The sequence below is a fragment of the Gadus macrocephalus genome, chromosome 3, assembly GCF_031168955.1.
Source record: "Gadus macrocephalus chromosome 3, ASM3116895v1".
Classification (NCBI taxonomy): Eukaryota; Metazoa; Chordata; class Actinopteri; order Gadiformes; family Gadidae; genus Gadus; species Gadus macrocephalus.
In genome coordinates this window covers 22,599,273-22,618,228 of record NC_082384.1, presented here as the reverse complement: position 1 = coordinate 22,618,228, position 18,956 = coordinate 22,599,273, and the positions used below count along the sequence as shown (strand labels likewise).

General features: G+C 49.4%; 1 protein-coding gene across 1 annotated transcript; it reads left to right on the top strand.

Annotated features, from left to right (window-relative positions):
- Positions 1-1,415: 1,415 nt before the first annotated feature.
- Positions 1,416-15,495, top strand: LOC132454578 (platelet-derived growth factor subunit A-like). Its single transcript, XM_060048032.1, has 6 exons — positions 1,416-2,322; positions 2,658-2,754; positions 5,484-5,594; positions 6,509-6,702; positions 13,978-14,104; positions 14,672-15,495. Exons 1-6 carry the CDS (start codon positions 2,236-2,238, stop codon positions 14,680-14,682), a joined length of 627 nt encoding a protein of 208 aa, XP_059904015.1. The 5' UTR covers positions 1,416-2,235; the 3' UTR covers positions 14,683-15,495.
- The last annotated feature ends 3,461 nt before the right edge of the window (positions 15,496-18,956 follow it).

Here is an 18,956-nt window from a genome sequence, read left to right as displayed (position 1 = left end):
GGGCCCTAAGTGACTGTTATTCTTTAGCTACTGAGGAGTTACTGTTAAACCGACTACGGGATACCGTATTATGGTTCAAAAAGCTGGTGAACGAATGATTCGCGAAAGAGTAACAACTCAGTATGATGCATGACTTTACATGAAGGCACACCAAAAGCATCACTACTGGTGAACGAATGGTTCGTGAATGAGTAACAACTCATCATCAGTCCGATCCAGGTCTATCAGTCGATCCAGTGTGGATCCCCAAGCCAGCCCTCAACACTGCTTGAAACCAAGGGCGGCAGGTTTAAAGTGTGCCCTGCAGCGGTGGACAATTGCTTTTAAGATTTTAACATTACTATTGCAACAACTTTTAACATTACTACCGCACATAATAAACCTTAAATGTAAATATTAATGTATCAAATATGACAATCAACCTGTCTGTGCCCTGTTAATTGAATAATTAATTGTGAAATCCAAGGAAAATACAGTTGCTTTCATAATAAATTGGCTGTTTGCCAATTCACAGAATGATTCATTAATACAGTATCCCCTACTCTGTTTAAAAGTAACTCCTCAGTAGTGACTGAATAACTGTCACTTGGGCCCCAGTTAGGGCCCCAGTTGTTCATCATTCGTTACTCAGTAATGAATACAGTAGTCCCCTAGACTGTTTACCAGTAACTCCTCAGTAGTCGGTCACTGAATAAGTGTCACTTAGGGCCCCAGTTAGTTAAAATGTAATTTTTCATTGTGAACAAAATAAAAACGTATAATATTTCTGACCGCCAGATGGCAGTGCTGTGCCTGGTACGAGTCATTGTTCTTCAAACGTCGCTGTTTCCCTCCGCCGGGAGGCCTTGCAGGTGCCGCTATCACGGACCCCTCTCTCCGGCCCCAAGTGTCCCGAGAACCGGGGAAAACCTGAAACGTCTGTCAGACACATCACTCTCGCTGGCTGAACTGTGCCAGCAGCTCAGGGTTATTTCACCATATGCCCAAACAACCAGCCGTTACAACGGCTGGGCGTCATGACGAGATGGTGTAGCAAACATAAAGTAAAACATACATTTTTAATAAATGCCTTTCCTAACAGCAGTTGACAATGTAGGCCTAGCCTACTAAACATACGTGGAATTGCATGCCATTGTCTCCACTCCAGTGTCTGCGCACCGGTATCACCACTTAACCCAACGCTGAAAAACGAGTAGGCCTATGTGAACTATTATAGGGCTATATTTAAATAAATATTAAGAAAAATCTTGTCAGGAAGAAGGAAACATCTTTAGTACTGATGGTTAATGATTAAACAATCTTTGGGCTCTAAGAACCGTCATTACACGCCCCATTTCCTGCCTCCTAATAATTAATTTAGTAGGGGAGGTTGCTGGTGAAAGTGCTCCCTTGAATCCTCAGCCAGTGACTCAGCGCGCTGAGTCTGACAGCCACAGCGGACCGTCTCTCACAACAAAGACGCTTTTAGTTCGAAAGAAGACCCATTAAATTATAAGTTTCTTTAATAAGGCGTTCAAAACTCTTAAACACTCGCGTTTTTGAAGTACAGATATATATATATATATATATATATATATATATAAAAGCGTAAAGTAAAAGCTAATGGGATTTTAAGCGCGCGCCCGCAGTGTCGCGGGAGCGAGCCACGCCGCCGGCCAAAAAGCGGCTCTGCTTTTATCCTCCGACTCAAAGCATCCTGACTTCATTCATTGCAGAGATCACACGACATCTCCGCGTATCCACTGGGACCGCGTTTATATCGCCAAGCTCGTATCGTTAAACATAGTTGTGAAGATGCAGCTCGTTTGCAAACGCGTCGCCGAGGGCGTTTTAGAGGAAAAGTCAGTGTTTCAGAGACGTGCGCGCTTTTATTCCCTTTCCCATTAGAGTTAACGCACGGGCCTACATGCATCCTCATGGAAAACATGTCTTTAATTTCCAAAAGAATTGAACGAGAAAATGAAGAACATAGTCGGAAGGGATTAAGGAACGTTGTCTCCTCTTTTTAAAGCGCTCACCTGTTTGATCGAAGCAGGAAAACGAGGATCAACTTGACCTGAACAAAGTTCACCGTTTGTCTGCAAAAGTCGTTCATTTGAAGCGACTTCTGTGCGTTTGGCCTTGCTGGTTAGTTTTCCCGGTTGATCGTGGATTACACGGGTACTCCCGTGGGGATGGTCGGTCTATTGTGCTTCTCCGACCTGGGAGCCACACTGTGGACTTTACTCCATTCAGATGCCAAGTAAACCTGAAGAGGAGATGAAAGCCGCGTCCTGTCACCTCATCGCGTTCTGCCTGTGCCTGTTACGCACCGCTGCTGAGGTAGGCTCCATGGCACCATGGTTATCTCTTCAAATTTCTTTAAATTTACTACACAGCCTATCATTTCGGAGGACCAGATGTTTATGTTGAACATTGCATTGCAACACAGACACAGTAACACCACGCACGACGTTCGTAATTTCGCCTGCTGCGTAATTACGCACGGCATTCCGATCGTAGGCCACTGCATGGACGTAAAGGGTAAAACTGACATTAACATGTTCGTTGCACTGTTTCAACCAATGAATGATCCGCGAGTTCCTGGTCGCCAGGCCTACAGAGCAGAAAGCTTTCTCTGATGCTTTCTCTGACTCCCCCCCCCCCCCCCCCCCCAGGAGTCTCCACTACCCCGGGAGCTTCTCGAGCGGCTCTCCCGCAGCGAGATCCACAGCATCCGCGACCTGCAGCGGCTGCTCGAGATAGACTCCGTAGGTAAAGCGCTTTGATATCACATATAGCCGAGCACATGGTGTTGCATGTTGTGTGTTTTGTCTCTTTTTTTAAGGAGTTCATTTATGAATGAATTGGTTGATTTGATTTGTGTTTGATAAGTGGAGGCGGATATTTGCGTTTCGCTCTGTACTCACAAGTTATTTAGGTGAAGCCAAACATAAGTAAACAAACATTATGCGCGCTGGCATGGTGTCTTTAGTTTTTTTATGCAACCACTGCAATTTTGAAAGGTTTTGACTCAGGGTGTGATAGGATGGGTCTGATCAGCGACGAGAGGAAGTTCTGTCTGACTGCACTCACGCCAAGGCGTAACCCGTTGCTAGGCAACCAAATAGCATACAGGGAACACCTAAACTATCACCGACTGAGTTTAACCACCTCTACCTTTATCAAATATAGTGGTGAGACATGGACGAGGTCAGGACACGGAGGGAAACGTGTTAGTATGCACAACAAGCGTCATAGTACCGCCCTAGTGGGACTGAAACCATGCAGCCCTACCCGCGTTCCCCACTCAGAGAAACACCTCCACACTCCATGGGCTGAAAGGCCCTCGTCGGTGGTGAATGTAACCCCTGGTGGCCTTCGGAGAGAAGTCCTTCATCTCCCTGACCGAGCCATGCAGGATTAATCCTGCCACCATTCACATGCAAATGGGGAGTGTGACGGACACCACACCCACCACCGCTAACCCCACGTACACCGCCACCCCCACGTACACCCCCCCCCCCCCCCCTCCCCCCCCAACTACCACCACCACCACCACCCTAATAAACAATCAGAACCGAGGCTACCACCCCCACCAGCACCACCAGCAAGCAACACCACTACCACCACTTCCACCACCACCCTGACCCCCCCCCCCCCCCCCCCACCCCCCCACCCCATCACCACACCCACCGCCCCAGTCTGACGGGGGTCAATGGGTGGGTTCATTATGCTGTTGTCACGCTGCCTATTATCGGCCGAAGGGCAGGATCAGCTGGAGGGCCGTGTTGCTATGGAGACTTCACGCTCAAATTCCTGCATGTCACTGGGAACACAGACACCCAGACACACCCAGACGCACACACAGAGAGGCACAGACAGACACACACACAGTCACACACACAGACGGGCACAGACAGACGCACACACAGTCACACACACAGAGAGGCACACCCAGACACACCCAGACGCACACACAGAGAGGCACAGACAGACACACACACAGTCACACACACAGAGAGGCACAGACAGACACACACACAGTCACACACACAGACGGGCACAGACAGACACACACACAGTCACACACACAGACAGACGCACACACAGTCACACACACAGAGAGGCACAGACAGACGCACACACAGTCACACACACAGAGAGGCACAGACAGACACACACACAGTCACACACACAGACAGACGCACACACAGTCACACACAGAGAGGCACAGACAGACGCACACACAGTCACACACACAGACAGACGCACACACAGTCACATACACAGAGAGGCACAGACAGACGCACACACAGTCACACACACAGACACACACAGACAGACACACACCCAGTCACATACACAGAGAGACACAGACAGACACACACACAGTCACATACACAGACAGACACACACACAGTCACATTCACAGACAGACGCACACACAGTCACATACACAGACAGGCACACACACAGTCACATTCACAGTCACATGCACACACAAAGCCAGACACAGACAGATACAGACACAGACACACCGACACAGACAGATACACACACTCACATACACCCCCACACAGTCACATACAGTCACACACTCACATGCACACAGACACAGACAGTCACGAGCACACACAGTCACATACACACACACTGACACACATACAAATCCAGATAGAGAGGGAAAGGGACAGACTTTGTTGTGTGTTTTAAGCACATTATCTGCCGACACATGACACTTCATTCCTGTCGCAGAGTTCAACACACAGACAGACAGACACACACAAACACAGACACAAACACACACACACACAGAAAAAACACACACACACACACACACACACACACACACACACACACACACACACACACACACACACACACACACACACACACAAACGCTGTGTGTGTTGAGGTGTACTCCAGGAAAATTCCCTGAGAGAGAACATCTATTTTGCCTTTGACATTGACATTGACACAACAAAACCTTATCAAGGCTTGAACAAAACAACCCACACACACGTTCTGTCAGGAGACAAAACATTACACTTTTACTTGCAGTCCCATAAACCTTCAACCCAGCTGAAAGCTGGAAACCCAAAGCGGTGTGTGTGTCTGTAATCTGAGGCACTCGCCCAGTCCAAAGTCCTATTGATTGAGACGGTTTGAGGAGCAAAACAGCCGCGCCTTGAGAGTGTGTTTCACCTCGTGCTTGGAAGGTCCGCTTCTGTAATCCACCGTGCTCTTTGGGTCAAATGTTCAGCAGGTCAACAGAAAGCGCAACCGTTTGGATCCGTCACGTGTTGGTGTGTCTTATTTGTGTTTACAAGCTCACGTTTGTTAATGCTTGTGGTTTGGCAACTGTGGTTATGTAATTCGTTACCCAAACAAAAACAAATTATTGCAAACATAGCCGCATCAAGTTTCAGCTCAGTTACTCTTTCAGACAGCTGTAATTCATTTGCGAGCGTGTGTGTGTGTGTGTGTGTGCTGTTGTTCAGATAATGAAGTGATGGAGGAGACCAAACACAGTCACCAGAAGGACTTGTCTCACAGCTTCCATGACCGAAAGAGTTCACTGCAAGCACACACCAGGCACAAGAGGAGCATTGGTAAGACACACAAACGCACAAACACGCACTCTCAAACACACACGCTCCCACACACACACACAAGTAAAAGCATAAATAAAATCTATCTATCGATCTATCGATCTATCGATCTATCTATCTATCTATCTATCTATCTATCATATCATGTGTTTTTGGTCCCACAGTATTTAGACCGTCAACAACACTAGTGCCGTCTAGTTCTTTAGCCTTCATCAACACTCGTGCAGTGCAGTATGGCTAATGCTCAAACTACGGTGTTACCACTTTACGCTTGATACTGCACTTCTTAGGTCCTCAACATTTCCTCGGCCAACTGAGAAGTAGATCGGATGAACTGTGATTAAAACAGACAATCATACAGACAAAGAACACATATACACCAGAGATGAAGGACAGACATGCACCAGAGACGAAGGACAGACATACACCAGACGAAGGTCAGACATACACCAGACAAAGGACAGACATACAACAGACAAAGGACAGACATACACCAGACGAAGGGCAGACATACACCAGAGACGAAGGACAGACATACATACAGTGACTCCTTTACTTACAGTTTAATAATTAATGGAAATAAAGTCTCCCAGTCCACGTCAGCTTCTGGGGAAAATGTGGGCGCATCTTATAACTGATTACATTATCAATAAATAAATCATACCATAGCATGTTCGCTTAGATTAAAATCTCACTTTGAAACAAAATCTTTGTTTCAACTCGCCGGTTCAAATCGACCACATATCAAACTGTATAAAACCCAAACATCATCCAACACATCCTATCAACTCACACAAATACACGCAACAAAACATGAACACACACAGACAGACAGTGTGTGTGTGCATGTCTGACCAATCCCCCCCCCCCCCCCCCCCCCCCCCCCCCCACTGGGTCCTGGCGCTGCCCCCTAGTGGTGGAGGAGGCGGTGCCGGCCCTGTGCAAGGTGAGGACGGTGATCTACGACATCCCCCGGGCCCAGGTGGACGCGTCCTCGGCCAACTTCATCGTGTGGCCCTCCTGCGTGGAGCTGCGCCGCTGCTCCGGCTGCTGCAACACGGGCAACCTGTGCTGCCAGCCCTCCCGCGTCCACCACCGCACCGTCAAGGTAGAGCCGGAGCACGGGCGTGGATGGGGGGGAGGTCTGGGCGGTGCTGGTGGTGGTGCTGGTGGTGGTGGTGGGTGGGTCTGGTTGTGTTGCCAAAGAGGTGGAGGGATGGAGTGATTGGATGTAATATGGGGTGTCAATACCAGTGTTGGGAACGTTACATTAAAAAAAGTAATTAGTTATAGTTACTCACTACCAAAAAGTAACTGAGTTAGTAACTGACTTACTCTATAATAAAAGTAACTAGTTACCAGGGAAAGTAAGTATTTGCGTTACTGTAAAAAAAAATAAGTTGCTATATGTCAAAGAATTTGGATTTTTTTAAAATGGTTGATCTGCCCATTCAAGGCCCTGATATAGGCTACTTCCAACTGAATTTTAATTTCCAACTGAAATTCCTCCGATACTGTATAAAAAAGTAGTATCGTACTGGCGAGTATGTAGGTCTATGCGCCAATCTGATACCATCACATGAATAGCTTATTTACTACACAGGCAAAGAACATCTCTAAAGTGTTGAACCTCTGCACTCTGCAGCTTGTACTGCAGAACCTTAACGAAGGGTTTGGACCGGAACGTAACTACCACCCACTTCCACACTTATTTATACTATTATTTATAATACCAACTTTAACACTTACTTTTTAGGTAGAGTCATTTCTAGAGTAGACCTCAATGTTGGAACAGTGTGATGGCTTCAGCCTACATCTTATTGGGGTCGATGAGACAAAGTCGTTAGGCAGACGCTTTTATCCACGGCAGCGGCCCTTTCAGTGGGCAGTGGAACCCCCCAGCACTGTTGTCACCACAGCGTTTGGAGTGGTGGACGCGTGAATTAGTGTGACCTTTGACCCAATTTTTTAAGGCAAATACACACACGGGCAAACACATGTACCTGAATGTACTTACAGACATACAAATGCCTTTGAGTGATTTGCAGCAGTTTTAGTATAGCCATTGACATCCCACTTATAAGCACTGGCTAACAATAGCTTCGTCATTGAACCCTCTAGATTCATTGTGAGTGAATGTTTGGGTGCATTGCATACATTTGTGTGTGTGTGTGTGTGTGTGTGTGTGTGTGTGTGTGTGTGTGTGTGTGTGTGTGTGTGTGTGTGTGTGTGTGTGTGTGTGTGTGTTTGTGTGTAGTACAGTATTTGCTGTGCTTGCTCAGACCAGCTCAGTTTTCTTTTGATCTTTGCCAAAGCCACCATTAAGACCTATTAAAGTACTGGTTTATAGTCATACAGAGCCAGATGGAAACTTCTTTGTGAGTGTGTGTGTGTGTGCGTGTGTGTGTGTGTGTGTGTGTGTGTGTGTGTGTGTGTGTGTGTGTGTGTGTGTGTGTGTGTGTGTGTGTGTGTGTGTGTGTGTGTGTGTGTGGGGGGTCGTCTGTTTCATATAGTGTTTGCCATATCCAGTAAGAAGTACACTAAATTGTACTGTGGCTCAAAGGCAGTGAGTATGGCTGTTTCTAGTTTGCTGATTGATATTTATGTGAAAAAAGCATTGATGCAACATCTCATCTCATCTCATCTCATTTTCGTCCGCTTATCCGGGGTCGGGTCGCGGGGGGAGCAGCTCAAGCAGGGGGCCCCAGACTTCCCTTTCCCGGGCCACATTGACCAACTCTGACGGGGGGATCCCGAGGCGTTCCCAGGCCAGTGTTGAGATATAATCTCTCCACCTAGTCCTGGGTCTTCCCCGAGGTCTCCTCCCCACTGGACGTGCCTGAAACACCTCCCAAGGAAGGCGCCCAGTGGGCATCCTTACCAGATGCCCGAACCACCTCAGCTGACTCCTTTCTAAGTAAAGGAGCAGCGGCTCTAATCCGAGTTCCTCACGGATGGCTGAGCTTCTCACCCTATCCCTAAGGGAGACGCCAACCACCCTTCTGAGAAAACTCATCTCGGCCGCTTGTACCCGCGATCTCGTCCTTTCGGTCATCACCCAGCCCTCATGACCATAGGTGAGGATAGGAACGAAGATCGACCGGTAGATCGAGAGCTTTGCCTTGCGGCTCAGCTCTCTTTTCGTTACAACGGTGCGGTAAAGCGAACGCAATACCGCCCCCGCTGCTCCGATTCTCCGGCCAATCTCACGTTCCATAGTACCCTCACTCGCGAAACAGACCCCGAGGTACTTGAACTCCTTCACTTGGGCTAAGGACTCATTTCCTACCCGGAGTAAGCAATCCATCGGTTTCCTGCTAAGAGTCATGGCCTCAGATTTAGCGGTGCTGATCCTCATCCCAGCCGCTTCACACTCGGCCGCCAGCCGATCCAGTGAGTGCTGAAGGTCACAGGCCGATGATCCCATGAGGACCACATCATCTGCAAAAAGCAGTGACGAGATCCTCAGACCACCGAACTGCAACCCCTCCCCACCACGACTACGCCTCGATATCCTGTCCATGTATATCACAAACAGGATTGGTGACAAGGCGCAGCCCTGGCGGAGCCCAGCACCCACCGAGAACGAAACTGACTGGCTGCCGAGGACGCGAACACAGCTCTCGCTTTGGGAGTACAGGGATTGGATGGCCCTGAGGATAGACCCCCTTATCCCATACTTCCGCAGCACCTCCCACAGTTTCTCCCGGGGGACCCGGTCATACGCCTTCTCCAGATCCACAAAACACATGTAGACCGGATGGGCATACTCCCAGGCCCCCTCCAGGATCCTTGCGAGAGTGAAGAGCTGGTCCGTAGTTCCACGTCCGGGGCGAAAACCGCATTGTTCCTCTTCAATCTGAGGTTCGACGATCGGCCGAACCCTCCTTTCCAGCACCTTGGAGTAGACTTTACCAGGGAGGCTGAGAAGTGTGATACCCCGGTAATTGGCACACACTCTCTGGTCCCCCTTTTTGAACAGGGGAACCACCACCCCGGTTTGCCACTCCTTTGGCACTGTACCCGACTCCCACGCGATGTTGAATAGGCGTGTCAACCATGACAGCCCCTCAACACCCAGAGCCTTTAGCATTTCTGGCTGGATCTCATCAATCCCTGGGGCTTTGCCACTGCGGAGATGTTTGACGACCTCAGTGACCTCCACCAGGGAAATTGACGACGAAACACCATCAACCTCGAGCTCTGCCTCCAACATAGAGGGCGTGTTATTCGGATTCAGGAGTTCCTCAAAGTGTTCCTTCCAACGTCCGACGACCTCCTCAGTTGAGGTCAACAGAGTCCCATCCTTACTGTACACAGCTTGGACGGTTCCCCGTTTCCCCCTCCTGAGGTGCCGGATAGTCTTCCAGAAACACTTTGGTGCCGACCGAAAGTCCTTCTCCATGGCCTCTCCGAACTTCTCCCACACCCGCTGCTTAGCCTCCGACACGGCAGCAGCTGCAGCCCTTCGGGCCTGTCGGTACCCTGCAACCGAGTCAGGAGTCCTCCAGGATATCATATCCCGGAAGGCCTCCTTCTTCAATCGGACGGCTTCCCTGACCACCGGTGTCCACCACGGTGTCCGAGGGTTACCGCCCCTTGAGGAGCCTAAGACCCTGAGGCCACAGCTAGCCACCGCAGCTTCAGCAATGGAGGCTTTGAACACCGCCCACTCCGGCTCAATGCCCCCAACCTCCACAGGAATGCTAGAAAAACTCCGCCGGAGGTGTGAGTTGAAGATACCTAGGACGGGGGCCTCCTCCAGACGTTCCCAGTTCACCCGCACTACGCGTTTGGGCTTACCAGGTCTATCCGGAAATTTCCCCCATTCCCTGATCCAACTCACAACCAGATGGTGGTCGGTTGACAGTTCCGCCCCTCTCTTTACCCGAGTGTCCAAAACATGCGGCCTCAGATCAGATGACACGATCACAAAATCGATCATTGATCTTCGGCCTAGGGTACTCTGGTACCAGGTACACTTATGAGCACCCTTATGTTCGAACATGGTGTTTGTTATGGATAATCCATGACTAGCACAGAAGTCCAATAACAAACGACCGCTCGGGTTTAGATCAGGGAGGCCGTTCCTCCCCACCACGCCTCTCCAGGTGTCTCCATCGTTGCCCACGTGGGCGTTGAAGTCACCCAGCAGAACTACGGAGTCCCCTACTGGAGCCCCATACAGGACTCCATTCAGGGTCCCCAAGAAGGCCGAGTACTCTGAGCTGCTGTTTGGTGCATACGCACAAACAACAGTCAGAGTTTTCCCCCCTACAACCCTTAGGCGCAGGGAGGCGACCCTCTCGTCTACCGGGGTAAACTCCAACACCGCGGCGCTCAGCCGGGGATTTATGAGTATCCCCACACCCGCCCGGCGCCTCACGCCCTTGGCAACTCCGGAGAAGAATAGAGTCCAACCCTTATCCAGGAGTACGGTACCAGAGCTGAGACTGTGCGTGGAGGTAAGCCCCACCAGATCTAACTGATAGCGCTCCACCTCCCTCACAAGCTCCGGTTCCTTTCCCCACAGCGAGGTGACGTTCCACGTCCCCAGAGCCAGCTTCTGCCGCCCGGGTCTGGTCCGTCGAGACCCCTGACCTTCGCTGCCACCCATGTGGCTGCGCACCCGACCCCAACGGGTCTTCCCACAGGTGGTGGGCCCATGAGATGAAGAGAGGGGGGGTGCCACGTAGTTTGTTCGGGCTGTGCCCGACCGGGCTCCGTGGCAAACCCGGCCACCAGGCGCTCGCCATCGAGCCCTCCGTCTGGGCCTAGCTCCAGACGGGGGCCCCGGGCTTCCTCCGGGCCGGGTCACATCTCCTCTATTTCCGTTATTCATTGAGGATTTTTGAACCATTCTTAGTCTGGCCCCTCGCCTGAGACCACTCTGCCATGAGAGACCCTACCAGGAGCACAAGGCTCCAGACAACACAGCCCTCAGGTTCACAGGGACACGCAAACCTCTCCACCACGATAAGGTGACGGTTCCAGGAGAGGCATAGGGGATAGGGGAATGTCCCAAATGTCCCAATTTGGGAATGTCCCAAATTGACGACTATAAAGTACTTCTTCTTGAAAATACTATTTTCCTTTGGGGACAGTGAGAGAAGGAGGTGACATCCCAGTGGCTAATCTCGCCTCACTATTAAGGACTGCAGCCAATCACAACAAGTGTCTGCAAAGGGTGTGTGTTGTGTGGATTGTGTTAATGAGTAATGTTTTTGATGTGAATATATTAATCGAGGCAGGGGAAATTTGAGCAATTAAGTAGAGAGAGAGAGAGAGCGAGAGAGAGAGAGAGAGAGAGAGAGGGGGGGAGAGAGGGAGAGAGAGGGGGAGAGGGGGAGAGGGGGAGAGAGAGAGAGAGAGAGAGAGAGAGAGAGAGAGAGAGAGAGAGAGAGGGGGGGAGAGAGAGAGAGAGAGAGGGGGAGAGAGAGAGAGAGAGAGAGAGGGGGGGGAGAGAGAGAGAGAGAGAGGGGGGGGGAGAGAGAGAGAGAGAGAGAGAGAGAGAGGGGGGGGGAGAGAGAGAGAGAGGGGGAGAGAGAGAGAGGGGGGGGGAGAGAGAGAGAGAGAGAGAGAGAGAGAGAGAGAGAGAGAGAGAGAGGGGGAGGGGGGGAAGAGAGAGGTTAGAGTTGAGAATGCGATGAAAGGGGAAGGAAGCGTGAAGAGAGAAAGGAGTGAGAGGAGGAGGAGGGTGCGTTTGATTGGGTGTTTGCCGGTGCTTCTGATACCCGGAGCCAGATGAAAGGGAGGCAGTCCACCGTCTGGCCGGGAGGAAATCAAAAGTTAAGCCTGCTGAATATCCTTAGACCCAGCTCTCACTCCCTCGAAGGCTGACGGACCTCGCAGAAACCCATCGATACACGCACACACACTCACACCCACACACACACACACACACACACCGCCACATCAAACACACACTGTGCCACATCACACACACACACACACACACACACACACACACACACACACACAGACAGCCGCATCACAGCAGTTTTTGATATTAAAGGGGTGAGGTTAGGATTGTGTGTTCTTGTGCTTGCGTGCGTGCCCGTGCCTGTCGGTATCAGCCTGACCATCTCCCTTCACCATGCTGGACAGTTGTTTCAAACCACCACTCTTGGAGCCCTTGGTCCTCTGAGCTTTTCCCCTCGGCTTCATTGAGACCTCGATTTATGTCTCTGTTATGTCCGTCCAACGGCTTGTGATTTGTTTCACTGCAGATGGAAAGTTTTGGTGACTGCGGACGATGGGAATTTCAGGGCTGGTTGATCTGCAAACCACAGGGCAATTACTTCAGTACCTGTTTTTTTTTTCTTTTTCTGGATGTTGAGATAATGCAGCCAGGGACAACTGCAAGATCACTGGTTGTATTGTGCGTGTGTGTGTGCGTGTGTGTGTGATTCTTCCTCTTCATCGTCCTCTCCCCCATTTCACCCCCCTCCTAGTTTTCATCTTCCCTTTCTGTTTCTCGCTTTATCGCTTTCCTTGTCTCTCTGTCTCTCTTCTTCTCCTCTGGCCGACTCTTCGACAGTACCAAAGCCACGATAACAACAACAACTCCTCTAATCAAGCGTGACTTGGTTTCAAAGGAGGAACTTCTCTCACATGGTCCCTTCGTGATCCAATCAATCTGTCCACTGTTTCTTCACAGGCCACAGACTCTGACCTCAGGGGAACTCTGCAACGCGGAACCCAACCTAACTGTGTTTTATGTGTCGGCTTCCCCTGCCTCACTCCACTATGTTTAGACTTGAACCAATCGGACGCTGTTCAACTCAGTCCTGGAGCCTTATTGGCCTTGACACCGTATCTGCCAAGTGGGAATGTGTGCGTGTGTTATATTTGTGCGGAGGTGCTGATGGGTGTGTATGCATGTGCCTGAACCTGTGTTGGCTTGACTGTGGAACTCGTGAGGAGGAAAACGGAGAAGGTAGACACCTTGTCCTCTTGTCTGTTTTAAAGACCCCAAACCCATTCAAACTCTGTTAAAATGGGGACGCTATGAGTTTGTGACCACGCATAGAACATGACTCATATTCAGTGGACACTTACTTGTCAGACTTGCCTCATAGTTTAGAGAGTTTCGCGTACAGGGGGATCACGTCATCGTGCTCTCACTTCTACGCCATTTTGCCTGGCATGCGCTGGCACTCCTCTGGGTTTGGCGGCTCTCGCTCGTCAACAGAACTGATGAGGACTCCATCCTCCCTCTTCCACTACTCATTTCATCCACCGACCTCACACACACGCACGCACGCACACGCACACTCACTCACACACACACACACTCACACTCACACATTCCTGGTGCTATCTCACTGTTGCCTCCCTCTCTCTTCCTCCATCTCCCCCTCCCTGTCCCTCCGCCTGCCAGGTGGCCAAGGTGGAGTACGTCCGGCGCCGGCCCAAGCTGCGGGAGGTGCAGATCAGGCTGGAGGAACACCTCGAATGCACCTGCACCAACAGACCGCCCAACGGCCCGCACACACGCTCAGACAATGGTACGGGGAGTACGGTGTTTGTGCGTGTGTGTGTGTGTGTGTGTGTGTGTGTGTAGCTGTGCCTGTGTGTTTGTGTGTGCCAGTTTATGTTTCTGCCGGAGCACCAGGGTTATTTCCCCTTTCCCATGTGGCGGTGCTGTGTGAATGTGTCTCTACAGCGATAGGAGCTGATAACAGATCTGAGGTATTTACTGGGTTTTTCCTCTCTGCTTAAACTACACCCTGGAGACATTTAGCTCCCCCCCCCTTCTTCCCTTTATAGGAACTCTCACACACTAGTTTGCACACATATATACACACACACGTACACATGCATGCCACTACACACACAGACAGACAGACAGACAGACAGACAGACAGACAGACAGACAGACAGACAGACAGACAGACAGACAGACAGACAGACAGACAGACAGACAGACAGACAGACAATGCAATGTACAACTAGCAATCAGGTGATCAGATACCAATGAGAGATCAGAGTACTATTTGTGGTGAATGGACGTGAGAAGATACCCAAACCCCCCGGTTCTTTAACAGACTTCCTCCGTCCTCTATCTCCTCCAGGCATCCGGTAAGGAACGGATGGACAGACGCCGAGGAGCAAAAGAAGAAGATGGAGGAATGAAAGAGATTAAACTGTGTTTTGAGAGGAAGACATCCGCGGCATGGTCAGAGCGTCTGCTGTTACATTCCTGTGGTGCTCGAGTCATCATCGCTGACATTCCCGGGTCACGTCAGGGTGGAGGAGATGAGGCCATGTAGAGCAGGTCAGAGGATCAGGACAGAGGAAGAGAAAGAGGCCATCTTGGATCAAATGCAGGGAATCCCCCACCAGCGGGTGACTCGTAGTAAGGTTGAGTGAACAGGCAGCGCGTCCAAACCAAATCATAAAAAAGCCATTGCCTTGCCACGGCTTCGATGACTCATTGGGGGGTTGGGGGGAAACAACCTTTTTTAATTTTGTGCGAAATTGAATGGTGAAAATGGTGAAACGAGTTTGGCTTACAGGGTTACAAGTCTTATCTTTGACTTATGTGTGCGACCCACTCAGTGAACCGGGATTAAAAGCCTCTAAGAAGCCCCCCGGATGTTCCAGAAGATTCTGTCTGCGGACAATGGCTTGGAATACATTTCACATTCAAAGACTTTCGCCGCTACCAAAAGACACACATCCACGGAGAGACACACACAGACACATCCATGTCAACCACACACGAAAAAGCACGCATACACACAAACATGCTGTAAATATTCTATATTTTTATAACCTTTAATTTTGCTATGAATCTTATTTTCCACTCTGGCCATGTTATCTGCATACAAGCTGGATAGTTATCCTCTGTACATGTTATGATACTAATAAACTATTTATATAATTATGCACTCTGCACAGCTGTGTGTGTGTGTGTGTGTGTGTGTGTGTGTGTGTGTGTGTGTGTGTGTGTGTGTGTGTGTGTGTGTGTGTGTGTGTGTGTGTGTGTGTGTGTGTGTGTGTGTGCGCGCTTGTCCTAAACATTGCGATGTTGACCCGAACATCGCTTGGGAAATGCAAGTATGGCCCTCTCTCTCAGCTCAAACACAAGCACACAATACTCTCAAATAAGCTGAAGAAAACCAGAATCCAAAACAAATCATGTGTAGCAGGCAGACATTCACCATTCACCATGACCTTTGCTGCTTGCTAAATGTGGTATTATTAGCCTACTGTTATCGTTATTAGATTGTGATGGATACTATTATACACATACGACTTATGTTCTACCAGATATTCACTCAATAATTAGCCACAGATGTATGTGCTGAAGGTACCAAACATACGCAAGGGTTTGTTTATTTTCTTATGTCCTTGAACATATAAAGAGCAAACACTTAAAATTAGCTCAATCTGTGGTGAAACATGGGTAATTGCTGTTGCGCCATCTGATGAACACAATGAACAAGCATGTTCAGCTCTGTTAACCAAACAAAGTATATCTGAAAAAATCCCACAAAGATTACATCCAAAAGAGCAATTGCTATTTAAGTTGTTGTAAAACAGAGAAGTTAAAAATTTCGGTCCCAATATTACAGTGTCCTCTACTGTATCCAGTCGATTTGGTTGGATTAGTGCAGGACATCTGGGATCACTTGGTGGTTTATTCAGCAATAACATCAAGTTTTTGTTAATGTTAAATAAAGACTGTGGGCATGAATACATCTTAGGACTGTTATATTATTTTGGCTACATAACGTAGTAGCCAAGAAATCCTGAACGGCAATTAAAATCGATTTGAGAGTCATTGCCTTGCTAGCGCTGTGCGATGTAGCTCAGCCAAGATCCCCTCCTAGCCTAGTGGTCCAACTCTAACTATATATTAGCTTCTTTCCATTGTACGTTTTTGCAAGAACATATTTTTTCCTGCAATATTCAGTGAATTTTGTGTTTATTTTCTTTCGTAGTTTGTTTTGCATTTGGCATTGGGTCACCTGCCCTGTCTAGTGGCTCTGATAGTTAGGGAAATGCATCCAAAACCTCTCTAAATAGTGAGCTGTACCTTTTTGTGTGTGTGTGTGTGTGTGTGTGTGTGTGTGTGTGTGTGTGTGTGTGTGTGTGTGTGTGTGTGTGTGTGTGTGTGTGTGTGTGTGTGTGTGTGTGTGTGTGTGTGTGTGTGTGTGTGTGTGTGTGTGTGTGTGTGTGTGTGTGTGTGTGGTTAAAGTTGCTTCGGACCCAAAACCAGATCCCCAGAGCCTACCTCCTCACGCTGCCCTTTCCAAACCCCAGTGGCGCTCCTCAGACCGGCCATATGACGCGACGCAAGCCAAGGCTCCGCGCAACACGTAGCTTGTTTCTGAAACAGCCCTTTATAATTTAGACGTCAGATGCTAATTAGGACTAGCGTAAATAAATGGCTGTGACTCCGTCAGGGCGAACCAATGGAAGCGCAGATCGGCAGCGAGGCAGATAGAAGGGCTGACCTCATGCTAGACGTGGTGGACGCTTGTTGTGTAACTCACTTTGCTGCCGTGTTGCTCTTGGAACGCGCGGAACCGTGTGCTGCAGACATTGGCCGACGCCTCGCTCTAAATACATAAACTTCATAATTGAGCAAGGCTGCACATGCAGAACAAGGAAAACACTGTACCAAGCAACGGGGGAAAAAATAATAATAATAATGCGCTTTTTTGTGTTTCAAAGCTTTTTGTTTTTAATCCAGAGTGCAGATCAGCCACACCAGCATGCAGATATTATTGTACAATACCGCCCAATGTTATCTGTTGTATTCTGGTGTACAGGTCAGGTACAGATCTGCATTGGAAAAAACTATGTTCAAGATTCAAAGTTGCCTAAAATCCACAGTGCATTACTGAGTCTGCGGACGAGAGCATGTATCAGATTACTAATGGAAGCCCAACCCCACCTCTTTACCTTGCTGACAATTATTTAGCGTTCGATGGATCTGCTGTTTCGTCTCGTGTTGCACCTTGCATCGTGGAACTTTAACTTTGCTCTTGAACGTCGAGCCTTGTCAACGTGGATGCATCCTTACACACCGATGTTTAACAGTTTGTTACATCAGTGTGAAAACTCCACGAGTCGTCATTAGTGAATAAAAGATCACAACTGATACTAGATCTTTGTAAACCTTTCACTGTATGCATGCCTTATTTTATATAGTGTAACGGGATGGGGGGGGGGGGGGGGGGGTGCGATGTGACTAGACATTTGGTGTGAGAGGACGTGAACGTTTGCGCGTGTGTTTATTGTGTGCCCCAGGGCGCCGCGTATGCTTGAGTGTGGGTGGTCGCGTGGCTATGTGTGTTTGGGGGGTGGTGTACATCTCTTTAAATCCCTGCTAAGAAGATTAGACGGCAGATTAACTGGTGAACGTCCCGTGGGTCAAGAACAACCTGCGCTAAGCGGCCAATGGTAGGAGTCAGATGAAGCCAAAGACATTGGTCTGTGATTATTTAAGACCGTTATCCATTTCTCTCTTTTGTTAATGAGCTGAACTGCGATCAGGCATTCCTTATGGCACCCTCTCTATCCCTCTCCATCCCTCTCTCTCACTCCCTCGCTCCCTCCCTCTCTCTCTCTCTCACTCACTCTTTCTCTCTCTCTCTCCCTCTCTCTGCCTCCCTCCCTCCGCCTCTCCCTCCCTCCGCCTCTCCCTCTCTCCCCCCCTCTCTCTCTCTATCTCTCCCTCTATTCTGTCTCTCTCCCTCTCTCTCCTTCACTCCCTCTCTCACTCTCTCTCCATCTCTACCTCTCTCTCCCTCTCTCCTTCTTATTTGCTTGATTCTTATTTTCCCCTTTCCATTCCTCCCTACCTCATCAGTGTGTCCACTCTGGTTCAATGTCTTACTATACTGTTTATTTTGCCTGGCAGTTCCCATCATCCCTTTTTACACCCTCCTCTTCAGACTCCCCCCCCCCCCCCTTTCGTTTCTGTTAATCCGTTACATGACAACCTGAATCCCAGTGCTTCAGCCCTGACCTGAAAAACCATACAGCTTAATGCACATGATAGCTGCACAACTACACACACACACACACACGCACACACCACACACACACACACACACGCACACGCACAGCCACAGACCACCCACGCAGGCACACCACTCATGCATACGCACACACATACACCCACAGCCACACGCACGCCAACGCACGCACACTCACACTCACACACACACCCTCACACACAACCCCTATGCCTTCTGGCTGGGAAGCACGCCCTGCTAATACCAGAGCATCTCTCTGGAGCTCCATGTCGCTCCGACTGGCTAGAGGCAGCACGGAGGGAAGCCTCAACAAGTTAGAGCAAAAATAAAAATGGAAATACTTGTTCGACTCAAGGCGTCAAAG

What these genes read in the sequence shown, in the direction of transcription:
- LOC132454578 (XM_060048032.1), top strand. Translation starts at nt 2,236, where the DNA reads ATGCCAAGTAAACCTGAAGAGGAGATGAAAGCCGCGTCCTGTCACCTC. An exon ending in GCTCGAGATAGACTCCGTAG is followed by an intron (nt 2,755 to 5,483) that starts GTAAAGCGCTTT and finishes GCTGTTGTTCAG; the next exon opens with ATAATGAAGTGATGGAGGAG. An exon ending in CAGGCACAAGAGGAGCATTG is followed by an intron (nt 5,595 to 6,508) that starts GTAAGACACACA and finishes GCTGCCCCCTAG; the next exon opens with TGGTGGAGGAGGCGGTGCCG.